At 33.8% G+C, this 13,997-nt stretch overlaps 2 protein-coding genes across 6 annotated transcripts in view; one reads left to right on the top strand and one right to left on the bottom strand.

Annotated features, from left to right (window-relative positions):
- LOC138699521 (uncharacterized) overlaps window positions 1-13,997 on the bottom strand; it is a 101,736-nt gene that overhangs the window by 11,760 nt on the left and 75,979 nt on the right. For 2 of the 5 annotated variants that reach the window (XR_011332024.1, XM_069825475.1), the window contains exons 3-5: window positions 11,607-11,693; window positions 8,437-8,499; window positions 7,644-8,303 (exon numbers count right to left, since the gene is read on the bottom strand). Coding sequence is in view for 4 of the 5 variants with exons in the window: in XM_069825475.1 (XP_069681576.1) it covers window positions 8,478-8,499; window positions 11,607-11,693 (109 nt within the window). In the remaining variant the exon portion in view is untranslated. Of the gene's footprint in view, window positions 1-7,643; window positions 8,304-8,436; window positions 8,500-11,075; window positions 11,479-11,606; window positions 11,694-13,997 lie in introns of those variants that run through there. The other 3 variants (XM_069825477.1, XM_069825476.1, XM_069825474.1) reach the window with 3 other exon arrangements.
- The window catches only part of Pli (E3 ubiquitin-protein ligase pellino), a 513,023-nt gene continuing 506,420 nt past the window's right edge, over window positions 7,395-13,997 (top strand). Inside the window, exon 1 of the mRNA XM_069825471.1 lies at window positions 7,395-7,544. Within this exon, the coding sequence (XP_069681572.1) occupies window positions 7,525-7,544 (20 nt within the window). The 5' untranslated portion in view covers window positions 7,395-7,524. The remainder of the gene's footprint in view (window positions 7,545-13,997) is intronic.

Here is a 13,997-nt window from a genome sequence, read left to right as displayed (position 1 = left end):
ACTTATTCCCACTCCATTCCTTTTGTTTTCAGATTCTCCTTCACCTGATCCAACCCTCTCGTTCTTGATCTTCCCAGTGGTCTCTTTTTTATTTATTCTCATCTCCAGAGCTCTTCTGGGTCATCTCTCTGGTGTCATCTCTTTACATAGCCAAACCAGTCTCTTTTTCTTTAAACATTTTTTGTAAAGGTCTAACTCCAACTCTTTCTTTTATCTTTGTATTCCTGATTCTATCTCCCCTGGTCTTTCCCTCGATGCTTCGCAATATCCTCATTTCTGCTGCTTGTAATGCGTTTTTTTCTCTCTTGATTGTTACCCAAGTTTCAGTAGTAAAATTTATTACGAGCACAAAGTATATTTTATAGATAAGAGTCTTAACTTTCTTTATGAAATTTAAAATGTAAATGCATTCAAATGTTACACAAATGCAGTAGTTTTCTGCAGATAACGGCAAATGCCGTTGGTTTGACCATTTGCAGCATTCTCGACTTTCCATGTCCATTCTTATTACAGCACAGCAGTAAGATAGCGTGCACTATGCAGCAGCTTGTGTTTATCGTAAAGAATTACTGGCTTGGACATCTCAAGATAATTGTCACTATATACATAGCTTCAGTGGAGAGCACAGGGCGTCTCTGAGAGTTTGTATTTGCATTGCATAGATATTTAGTATTATTTAATACATTTCAGTAAATGTATCTTTATCTTAGCTTGAATGGGTCTCTCAATGCATGTATAGGTAAAAGGTGCTGGCTCCTAAAAAAAATGGGAGGGTGGGGCTGGCTTCTGAAGATTTTGGAGTTTTGTCTATTCCTGTTAAATAGTAATATACGTTACAAGAGCGGTATGTTGACGTTTTCATGTTCGAGGAAAAGATTGAAAAAGCGAAACGTAGTTGAGCTTTTTTAATTTCCGAGAACATGAAAACAAACATACCGCTCGTGTATCGTACATTATTTTGTGCGAAGATCGTTTATTACATACCTGAAAGACGAATTTCTAATTAGTTGCAATGAAATCTCCATCTTGGTTTCTGTTTAATGACGGCAACTTTAGAAAACAAAAATATCTATACTCCAGCAGGCCGTGATATACGTCTGTTCTTTTTTTTCCCCCAGTCTATAAATGCGAACTTAAAACAAAAGGTAAGGTTATGTAATGATTTATTTTTCATTTTAATATTTTAACAATATTATTTATATAACATATTGCAGTAACAACATTGGTATCTGGAATCTTGTTGATTTTTTCACGGCTTCCTTAATGTTACTTGTATCAGGAATACAATAGCTTTCGTGGAATAGTAGACTTTATTTAATTTTTGCAAATATTTCAAAACAATAATTAACAGTGCAATTTAGGTGAAATTGCAGTAGTAAGTTTCCAATTTATAATTATTACCATGTTAAACGTCTCTAAAAATAATATGTTAAAAGCCTAAAGCAGTAAAATGAATGTGGCACTTAAGCGGTAAGAAGAGGGAAATTGTTATGTGTGTTACGTTGGGAATACTGAATGTGGTATTTCACACTTACCGCATATTGGTTCTGTGCGGAAAACAAGCAAATACGCACGATTTCGCACAAAATAATCTTTTATTGCATATAAGCTGCTTTTAAATAAATACTTTATTATTACTGTTGTTCAATCCAAGTGATATTTTGTACATGAGTACTATTCTTGTTGTCCAGTGACTTACAGAGACAGACACACGAATAAACAGATGTAAACACAGTACTGGAGCGTGCAGGAAGTCTGTTTCACTGTGGATTGAACTCCTTTGACTTGCAATGCTCTCAGCACCAAGCGAAGCTAGTACGAAAGTGACTAAATGCAGGACTCTGATTATAAGCTACAGAAATTAAATTGTTTATGGGTTGATAAGACCTGCTTAAACGAAGTATCTGAACCTTCTTGCCATTGAGAATCAACAGATGGCCAACCAAACCACGCCTTCCAGCTCTACAGTAGCGTGCAAATTAATCCGAACAACGTAATTACTTATGCAAAAATACTCAAACGGGATAAAAAAAGGATCTAAGACATACCTCAGTAATCTATGTGGCCTCCCTTGTTCCTAATAACAGCTCTGAGACGATTTGGCATGGATTCCACTAATTTCCCACAAATATTCTTCATTTCTTCATCGCGAAACCATACACCAATGAGGGTAGAAATCATCTTCTCCTTTGCAGAACAATCCATTTTTTGCATTCTTCTTTTGCAAATTGACCACAAGCTCTCAATGGGGTTGATGTCGGGTGAGTTGCCTGGCCAGGGGAGTACCTGAATATTCTTCTTGGTGAAGAATTCTGTAGTTTTTCGAGACGTATGGCATGGTGCCAGGTCTTGTTGGAACACACCTCTGCCATCCGGAAATGATTTTTGCAGCTGGGGTACGATTCTGGTTTCCAATAAGTCAGAATTCATCATTCCCTTGATAGGTATTAATGCTCCATACCCTTCATGTGTAAAACAACCCCAAAACATTACTTTAGGGGGGTATTTGGGTGCTTGTTGGAGATGAGCTGCTGTTACTTTTTCGGATCCTTTCCGTATGTAAGAAACACAGTGGCCGTGGACCTCGAAATGAGACTCATCGGAAAAAAGTACATTCTTCCAGTCATTCACTGTCCAGTGTTGATATAATTTTGCCCACATTAAGCGTTTTTTGCACATAACAGGGGTTAGCAGTTGCTTCGTAATAGGCTTACGAGCCCTTCATCCAGCTTCCAAAAGCCTACGCTGCACTGTTGTGACGTGAATATTCGCCCCAGTGGTAGCCATTAACTCGCGGGTTAAGTCGACAGCAGTTAGTCTAGGATTTAATTTACTTTTCCTGACAATTAAACGATCATCTGCAGGTGAAGTCTTCCTTTTCCGGCCACAGTTTCCTTTTTTCTGGGGTGTGATGGATCCAGTCTCCCTGTATCGTTTTATGATCGAATTAACAGTAGCCAAACCGATGTGACATTCTGCAGCAATTTCCCTCTGTGTCATAGAAAAATGCTCTGCTAATGTTATAATTTTAGACCGTTTTCGTGGAGTTGTATCCATTTGTGAAGACGACAGAATGTACACAGGATTGCAGTATTAAATCTTCAACACAACTGAAATGCTTATAAGTACAAAACGACAGGCAAAATGTCACACATTATAAAAAAATAATGACAGACCTCCAACAATGGAATTACACGTACTACAGATGTCAATTAAAGCGGTATGAGCAGCTGTGAGGCCAACAATGACAGAAAATGTAAAAATATGTCGTGTTCGGATTAATTTGCACGCTACTGTATTACACAGAGAGTAACGGGAATTTGTGATTTGAGCCTGCAACATACTGAAAAACATCTACCAATGTCTACAGTTTCAAATATAGTGACTGTAAATTATCGAATGTACAAAGTGAAATTTCGAAACGTTTCCTATTAATTTCAATTCTAAACTCCATTATTAAAAAATATGTTTTTAGATTTTTTTTCCTCCACTTTAGATCCTTTAGCTGCAACTGATCATACCACTCCATCACAGGTGTGTACCTGTAGTGAGCTTTTATGTTTCGCATAGGTACTGAAGAAAATTAAATGTGTCGCTAGAAGTCAGTTTTAGACTTTTGTACGCACGAGACATTAAGTATCTAATGAAATACAAACTTTCATTCACTAATGATTTGTTAAATTTGTGAAATAAATAACAATTTTAACTTTCCTGTGTTAATAATTAATATTGAAGCTATTTTAGTATTTAGTTTAATAGTTTCAATATTAATACAGGAAAGTTTCGTTCATTTAACAAGTGTTAAAAAGTGTGTAATCAAAATACATATTTTACTCACTTCGTTCTTTAAAATGTAGGTACTGTAGGCCTACTTACTGCCTCAGGAGATTCTGATTGTCCGAAATTTTAGAGCACCGGTACCGAAAGTATCTTTAGGTAAGGGATGTTCATCAATGCAACAGAGAAGAGAAAATGTAAACAGTTCTCTTTAAAGGGAAAATTAAAAATTTTAGAAAGAATACTAGAAAAAGCAAAAAAGTAGCAAAGAAATAATCTATCAGTGCATCTACACATTTATTACTGTGTTGCATGACTTGGATGTTTTATTATCTTGTATCTGTTCACTTTAACAACGAAAATAATTTCACTGCTCTCAGAATTTCATTGTACTGATATTTCACTGCTAAAATATTTTATTTCCAAGGGATGCCGGTAGTTAAAAGAATGGTAACAAATGTATTACGCTTATTTTTAATTATTTTCATAAAATATAATTCTGTCTTCTTTTTTTTTTTTTAATGTAGGTATAAGAATTAGAATCAATGCGAATAATTTCAAATTGCATTACGCCAGTAAGAATCACATATTACGGTAAGCGATACCTATGTAATAATGACAATGTGTCTTAAAGTATTAAATAATTTTTAGGTATTGTGTTGTTAGGTTAAGAGTGTATGCTTTTACAGTATTATGTCACTTTTAACATACTCAGTTACAGAGTAAACTTATAAATAAAATGTTTTAGAGGCTTCGACAGGGTGTATGTATCATGTTAGATGCTCATTGTGATTATAGTTTTATATAACCTTAACTTGGAATGAGGACTGCCTGTATTGTATTTAAAAAGTTTTATATTTATTAATAGGGATTAAGAAAATTGAGGAAAGTGCCTCTAACCAAAGACAACATTTCAGTGTTGGATATTTGATAACATTAAAAAATAATGACATGGAAGTTGGCATATTGGGTGACTAGAGTAAGTTCTGCCAAGTCAATTTTGAATGTTCTAGTTCAAAATGCTAATTATGCTCAATTATTAATTAAGGAAAGTCTACATTCCATTGAACTATACATGCTTTCCTCGGACTCTGTCTTTATTACTTCCGGCTGTAGATTGGTTACACATTTCAAAAAGTCAAAATATTTCTCCACCAATGTACACTGGAACAATGTAAAGAAGATAGGTACCTACTTTGCACATTCCTACATTAAATGGCATTTTAATTGAAATTTGATCTAAATCCTGTGAAGAAAATAAATTTTTGAATGTTTATTGTTTTATGAATATGAACTTTAAAAAGTGCATTAAATTCAGTAAATCAGTCCTGATTTGTAAATATTAATCATGTTGCAATTTTTGCTGTATATGTCAAATAAATATCTTTCTCTACAAAAAGACATATGTGTACCCTTTAATACTTATTTAATTCCATTGTAACACGAAACATCATTATCATCATCATCATCATTATTCATTCATTCATTGTTTTTGTTGACACAGTGTTTCTCAGAATTATAATCTCATATTTGCACTAGACCCATGAAGCACTTGCTCACGTTGAAGTATGGTTTTCATAATTATGTTGTTGTTGCACATTATTATTATTATTATTATTATTATTATTATTATTATTATTATTATTATTATTATTATTATTATTATTCAATTGTTTTACCATACCATTGTTGTTATTGTTATTATTGTTATTATTATTATTATTATTATTATTATTATTATATGTATGTATCCAATTCCTACCCACTTCACTTTACGTGATTTTTTTGGACCAGTGCAAGTAAACAATAATACGATACAATGCTGAACTCTATGGATTATATAAGGAGCTAAACATCATTACGATAATAAAAATTGATCGTTTGAGATGGACTGGACATTAAGGTAAGACTGGAAGTCTCATGACCAGCTAAAAAAGTCTTTTCATATAATCCAGGAGGACAGAGGACTAGAGGAAGACCGAGAGCTACATGGGAGGACGACATAGAGAAGGATGCTAAAAAATATTGGAATGCATAACTGGACTGGTAAGAAAAAAAAAGAGTGGCGAAGATTGGGACAGCCAGGACTCCAGGACTCTTGATAGGTTGTAGGGCTAATGATGATGATGATTATTATTATTATTATTATTACTACTACTATTATTATTATTATTATTATTATTATTATTATTATTATTATTATTATTATTATTATTATTGTCTAGGATTGCCGCTTTGAATACATCTGAAAATTCACCGACCTTCAATTCTGATCTTTCTTTACAAATTGTTGTCCTATATTTGCCTTCATCAACTTGACATATACTTTTTTCATCAGAATGATGACAGAAATCAGTTTCTATCTGATGCTTTTCCAATTCACTGCGGGCAAAAGCAAGGAGATGCATTATCACCTTTACTTTTTAACTTTGCTCTAGAATATGTCATAAGGAAAGTCCAGGATAACAGAGAGGGTTTGGAATTGAATGGGTTACATCAGCTTCTTGTCTATGCGGATGATGTGAATATGTTAGGAGAAAATCCACAAATGATTAGAGAAAACACGGAAATTTTATTTGAAGCAAGTAAAGTGATGGGTTTGGAAGTAAATCCCTAAAAGACAAAGTATATGATTATGTCTCGTGATCAGAATATTGTACGAAATGGAAACATAAAAATTGGAGATCTATCCTTCGAAGAAGTGGAAAAATTCAAATATCTTGGAGCAACAGTAACAAATATAAATGACACTCGGGAGGAAATTAAACGCAGAATAAATATGGGAAATGCCTATTATTATTCGGTTGAGAAGCTTTTGTCATCTAGTCTGCTGTCAAAAAATATGAAAGTTAGAATTTATAAAACATATTACCTGTTGTTCTATATGGTTGTAAAACTTGGACTCTCACTTTGAGAGAGGAACAGAGATTAAGGGTATTTGTGAATAAGGTTCTTAGGAAAATATTTGGGGCTAAGAGGGATGAAGTTACAGGAGAATTTAGAAAGTTACACAACGCAGAACTGCATGCATTGTATTCTTCACCTGACATAATTAGGAACATTAAATCCAGACGTTTGAGATGGGCAGGGCATGTAGCACGTATGGGCGAATACAGAAATGCATATAGAGTGTTAGTTGGGAGACAGGAGGGAAAAAGACAGGCTGAGACGTAGATGGGAGATAATATTAAAATGGATTTGAGGGAGGTGGGATATGATGATAGAGAGTGGATTAATCTTGGACAGGATAGGGAACGATGGCGGGCTTATGTGAGGGCGGCAATGAACCTTCGAGTTCCTTAAAAGCCAATTGTAAGTAAGTAAGATCACTAAACGAACCATTTGTATCTACCGCCATGACATTTTTTCCAAGTTTTTTTTTTTTTTTTTTAACACGGCCAACTTGATGCTCCCTTTGTAAGCGAAGCGAGCATCAATTTGGCCGTGTTTCTTACAACTTGCTTCAGTAAATTGACATAGATGGCAGAGCATGTTCCTTTTTCAACTGGAATGCAAAATTCACCCTATCGATTTATTGTGCACTGCCTTCTACATTCATTTGTCGAATGACAGACGAAATAGGACGAATTATGAATACGACAGTACGAATTCAGGAATGTGCGAATGAACTGGAAGGCCGTGGAGAAGTTGTTATTGTCGTGTTTGGTGAAAATACTTAAATTTGTTATTTTATAATTTCTCATCGTAGTACCGAGAAAAATGTTGGGTGAAGGAAACTTGTGAAGTATGCCACTTCTACATAGCTTGTAAGTAAAACAGCTGGAATATTTATAACCTGGCGGTGTTTGCAAGCAAGAACTTTGTACATACTTAATTATTTTCTTGTATTTGTATTTAAATGCTCTTTTTATTTCAGAATTGAACACCAATATACAAGTGTTATTTATACAATTTATTTTGTATATTACTAGCAATTCATGACATGTTTCAACGTCTTACAAATCTATTAGTTCATAACCTGGATTTATGATTAACCAGCTGTGTCCATCAGTCACTGCAGTCATTATATGAAATTGCGAAAGTGTAAATGACAAAGCTTACATTTCTTAGATTGATACGTAAACGTTTCTTTTAGGTATTCCCGCTGTCAAAATTTGAATTTTATATAGAACTATTAGTATTGTAACAGGATGTTTGGTTAAACTTTACAGGCAAATATGATTAGCAACAGGTTAGGATTTGAGATGGATAATATTTTGGAGTTAAATTATGATTAAGTAGTTTAATTAGTAAAATTCCATGGAGTATATGATGAACCCGTGGTCGCTGATAAAATATAAAAGTGTAGGAATATGGTGTTGAATAGCTAAAATAATTTCTTGAACTTTAGGCCTATTTTGTTACTGTATTAACTTATAACCAATAATTCTGCCGTTATAATTCCGTCTCTAGTATCTAATAATACTATGAACGTTCTTTCCTCTTCAGTTTCATCATGAAATCTCTACTTATCATACCTTTTGTCGTATTTATAGTTGTAAAGCCATAAGTATACATTCATCAATCTGAAAGAATAGGCTGTGTTAATTGTAATCACAAGTTGTTGCTTCTTTCACCGGCTAGTACCTATAAATGTTATTGTAATGGTACCTACTATCATAGCCTATATACACTATGTCACAGATTGCTTCATTTTACCTTGGATGAAGTGTGACCATGTAATGATCTGAGCTGATAGGTCAGTCCGTTGTCCCCTCTCTTCTGAAAAGAAATTCATGAAACAAAGAATGGTAATTATTTACTTCTGTGCCAAATTGAACGTTGGTCAGAATGGCGGACATCATCGAGAATCAGTGACAGGTTAGATTTTGGTAGGTATCAAAAACCTGAACAAAGCAAACCTGCCTGGCACTGATCCTCGATGATGTCCGCCATACTAATTAACGTTCAATTTGGTACAGAAATAAATTTGCCCAATATGATCACTTTACTACTGACACTTCTAATACAATATTAAAGCTAATGAATGATTTAATGCCAATAAAGTAGCTCACTTAATATTGATAAAGCCAGTGTAATCAAATATAGTATGGTGTGCACACATAATAGTGCCCAGTTTTCCTTCATTAGGTCTGTTACAAGTGCTGTATACTAACTTACATGGAATTGATCTAAAAAAATCTAGGCTAATTACAAAGTTTATTGATTTGTTCTTGGATAATCACTTGGAACTGGAAAACATACACAGAATTTACTGATTTATTCATAAACTGACTCATTGAACTACCGTTATGCCTGTTATGACTTAAGATCCTCTCTATTGGCGAATACAGTTTCAAATGGCATAGCTACTTTCCTTGATTAATGAAATAATGGATTAATACACTTGGCTAACTCGTCTGAAGCTAAACACATTTTTGTTTTACAAACAATGGCCTCAGGAGTGATGATACGTGTACATAAAAGCACGTATTGTAAAAATATTTTCCATGGGCTAATTTAGAATTCTTGATCTTACCTTGTGAGTAGGCCTACATTCTTTCCTTGATGATGTTTGTCAAAACTCAAGATAGCTAACTCTTCTTAGCATAGGACAGGGCTGGGCACATTACGTGATTCTAAGAAATGAGCGCTGTGTGCTTTAAAGAGCGGGTCTTGCGAGCGCTTGGACGTATGCATACTGTACGTCATTCATTGTCGGTGCAGTGGTGACTCTGCAGTGTAATGGCGAACTTTGAAGACAGAGCTTCCGCTCATACACTAAGCGGCCCGCTATTCCCAATGCTTTTAATGTATCATGGGAGGAGGAGTTCTTTTTGGTAGAGAGCAGTGGATTAGCAAAGTGTTTAATTTGGCATAAAACACTCCAACTGATTAAGACGTTCAATATCCAACGACATTATTCTTTACAACATGCTACTGAATATGACAAATATGTTGCTAACGAACGCCATAAATTAATACAACTTAAAGAAAATGTTTCTCAGGTGCATTATATTAGAGTATCTATTTATATTTACATTGCATTATAAGTTATTATACATTTAGTAATATATAATTTTAAATTATACAAGTATTATGATATATCATACTGTAGTATATTACAGTTCATGATATATCGTATATCATATTATATATCATGAACTGTAATATACTATACTATGATATGTCATACTATTTGTATAATTTAAAATTATATATTATAAATGTACTATAATAACTTATAATGCAATATAAATATCGAATAGATGCTCTAATATAATGTACCTGAGAAACATTTTCTTTGAGTTGTATTAATTTATGGTCATATCATATCATAAATCATCTCATATCATATATCATATCATATCATATCATATCCTATCATATCATATATTATATTATATTATATTATATTATATTATAGTATATTATATTATATATTATGTATTACCAGGATGACAATAATGCACTTAGTGAATCAGCTATGATAATTAGCTACAAAATTTGCCACGAAATTGCAAAGGAATTGAAAACATTCAACGAAGGTGAATTCATCAAGCGATGTTTAATTATATTGGCAGATGAACTGTGTCCACAGCAAGTAGGGAAAATGGAAGCCATACGTCTGTCTCGTAGAACCGTGGTGAGGAGATTGCAGTATGTGCGTATGGGTTATGTAAATAAGCCTAATGATTTGTGTGTGTGCATAGAGCGAAGTTTATTTCATTAAATTAATAAGAATGTTATAAATTCTGTACTGTACAATGGATTGATGTAATATCCTTATAAACTATTATATACTGACAGACTGAATGACTAGAACAACCGTGGCTCTTGTTTTATTAATGCAGGAAAGGTAGCTGTAATGCGAGTCCGCCACTGAGTGAGCGTTCTGCTCTGGCTTGGAATTGAAGTGCTTTACGGAGCGAGAGCAGCTCTGGCCGACTAAATGGAGCCGCTCTCATGCCCGGCCCTGGCATAGGACCTACTAATCAAAAGTAATTTTTACAATTAACAAAATACAAATCAGATCTTCACCTATCCTCTGTTAGTCTCAATTATTAAGAAAAGGTGTTCATTATTCATGTAGGCCTATTACATTCTTCAGTGCACTGTCTAATTATCTTGAAGCTTAGAAGGGCCAAGATAAAAATTTAGAACAGAATAAACAACATTTCTCCATATTGAGACCTTCTTTCTACTCAAAAGATGAACTGCTAAGGTTTGTAAATTAAATTAATCCGCTTTAGGCCTACTCTACAAAATGAAACTTTGTGAGAGTTGTTTTCTGGATGATAGGTGATATAACATATTATAAGTATGCTGATCACGAATCTGTTATTTGTCTGTTTTTTTTTTTTTTTTTTTTTTTCCATCATGTCAGAATTTTTCACAATTTGAAAACTAATTTTCGGCTTAAAGCGCGATATATATAGGAAAACAAGTTATAGAGATTCAAGACAGTCTAGTACAGTATAAGTATAGAATATTACAGAAAGCCATAAGAAATTTAAAAAATAATAATATTGGAGTAAGATATTTATCTCATGTTTGCTTTTTCCTTCTCTTGAAGCCTCGAAGAGTGGATTTCCGTTTATAAGTGGGCTGTGATTCCTCGCTACCAACATCCAGCAGTAATCTGCCATCATTGTTGTACTCCATCACCTCTGGTGCCAGTGCTCTTTGTCACTGATGTCTTGATGAAAATGTTTACCATGTTCCTCACTTACATCACATAAGTGAGGACGAAAAACTGTCCTAATGTGGAAACAGGAAATGAATCTTGATGCTCATTTTGCACTCTAATTCTTTGAACTTTTGCAGCATATTACACATGTTGCTTTTGCAATTCTCATGTTTCTTGTTACGCAGGAAATTTTACATACCTTCCTGAATGGCGTTCAAGCTTCCTTTTCAATGTTGTCATGCGTTGTTCACTTCCACATCTCAGAGCTTCAATTCTGGTGTAAGATCTAGGGAAAACGATGAATTAAATAAATAAACAAATACTTGGGCCATCCAAAAAAAAAAAAAAAAAAAAGTGGACCAAGAATGACTTACTGAATAAATAAAAGTCAGGTTAATTGACAAAACGGCTTAGACATCATTACAAAATGATACAATTTTCTTTACATTTATAAGTAGGGGGTGGATGTTGATGAAAAGTCATCTTCTTATTTTTCACATTAGGATGATGCCTATTAATATAGAAATCCTTTCTATATTAATATCAACGTAAAAAAGGAATTTATTATATTGCATTTTAGGCACTTGATGTTTTTGAACAAATAGGTCATTTTTATATTTTTTTTTTCGGAATTTTTTTAATCATTTTTAATACTTTGAAGAATTTTTAGATCATTCGGAATGCATTTTACTTTTTTCTGTACCGATAGGTCTGTTAAATCATTTTCTAATCAAATAGGTCAGTAGTAATAATTACCTACTGAATAAGTGAATAACAGTGAAGTTTGAGTTTTATAGTTTGGAACAGCATTTCACTGAAGGCTTCACTTCACACAACAGAAATAATGTAAAATGCTTGACAGCAGGTTAGTTTAAGTGAGGTCTTCGACCGCTACTGTTCTTTTGTCGGTATGAGGTTGTCTTTAGAATTTGTTTGCAAGGGGGGAAACTTTTATCTTGTCCCGGACAGGACGTTGTGTCCTCAACATGGTTCGGAAGGGATGTCTACTAGAGTTGGGCAACACAATTCTTTTTCAGAAGTCGATTCCAACGATTCAGTCATACATTACGAATCGATTCTAACGATTCGTTCACGATTCTTCTCAGTCTGCGATTCCAACTATTCTTTTGAATCGTCAACGAGTTCACGATTCTTCCTACTCTGCGATTCCAACGATTCGTCAACGAACGACTTACAGGACACTTTCCTTTGCAAACCACGCGTAGAACAAAAACGTTCTACATCTTTCGCATAGATGGCAAAAGAGGCGAGACATTGGAGTGTCTCTTTCTCATTGGCTGGAACCATTCAGCATGACCTCCATTAGTCTACAAAATTATCCAAGATAATGTTTTTAAATTATAATTTATCAACTGAACCTTATTACGAAGTACATTTTTTGCATTACATCTCTATTTAAATAATTATTATAAAACCAACATCACCTAAAAATAATAAAAATTATAAAAATAATATAAGCTATTCAAGTTTAAATAATTAATAGGAATATTATAATAATAATTCATATTACAAAAAATATAAGAAAGAGCTTTAATATGCACATTTCAGGTTTGTGTTCATTATTTTTCATACTTAACAAATGCAGTATTTTGATTTCACTCTTGCTCGGGAGTATTCGGCACGGTTCGGAAATGTCCGTTGACAGGTTACATCAAACAAGTAAATAGAATCATGGGTTACGATACCATGTCAATTCGTTACTATTCTTTTGAACGACGATTCGTTACGATTCTTTTGAACGAAGATTCGTTGATACTACGAAACGATTCTTACGATTCTTTATTATTAGTCGTTCGAATGAACGATTCGTTCACGAATCGACCCAACTCTAATGTCTACTGTACTAGACAGCATTTTTAACACAAAAATTGCAAGAATGCACGCTGCGCCCACAATTTGTTTTGTAATTCACACTCCCTCATCTGGAAGATCTGGTAACAAAAGTGAAGCACGGAAGAAGGTGGAGACGGAGAATGAAGGCACTGACTTGGACCACCCCTGATTGAAACACATTGTAAATCCTCATTAAAATCTATAGTTTTTCCTTAAAACCTTCAATTTTTTGCATGTTATTTTCCTTTATTTTAACCAAATTCCAGGACGTAGCCTCCTCTCTCCGAGATTTGCAGGGCAGTCATTGAAACAAGGTGACTAATTTTTAAGAAGTTGTGGTGCGAGTACGGTGGTTAATATTTAAATGTCATTTTCTTTTAATTTCATGTCATTTTTCCATTAGTTTTAGGGCATTTTATACTAGTGAAATGTGTACATACCCCCTTAAATTAATATGAAGCTAATATCTGTCAAAGCGATACATAAAGATCAGTACCTTGATCTCTAGACCAAACCATGTTTGGAAGATATGAAGATTAACCCTCACAGTCGTAATGTTTCCATTTTTTTTCTAATAAAGCTAATGCACTGTATAGAGACAAACTAAAATAATCATGAAAGTGATAATGACCTGCATTACCAGTTTCACTACAGCTTGAAATTCACTGACTCTGACTTTCAAGGATTTAGCTAGATCACATCATGATAAAACATTCATGTTCATTCTTGTTTGAAT

Source organism: Periplaneta americana, chromosome 5 (assembly GCF_040183065.1).
Source record: "Periplaneta americana isolate PAMFEO1 chromosome 5, P.americana_PAMFEO1_priV1, whole genome shotgun sequence".
NCBI classification, from domain to species: Eukaryota; Metazoa; Arthropoda; class Insecta; order Blattodea; family Blattidae; genus Periplaneta; species Periplaneta americana.
Note: the sequence above shows the minus strand (reverse complement) of the source record. Positions and strands in the feature narration are given on the sequence as shown.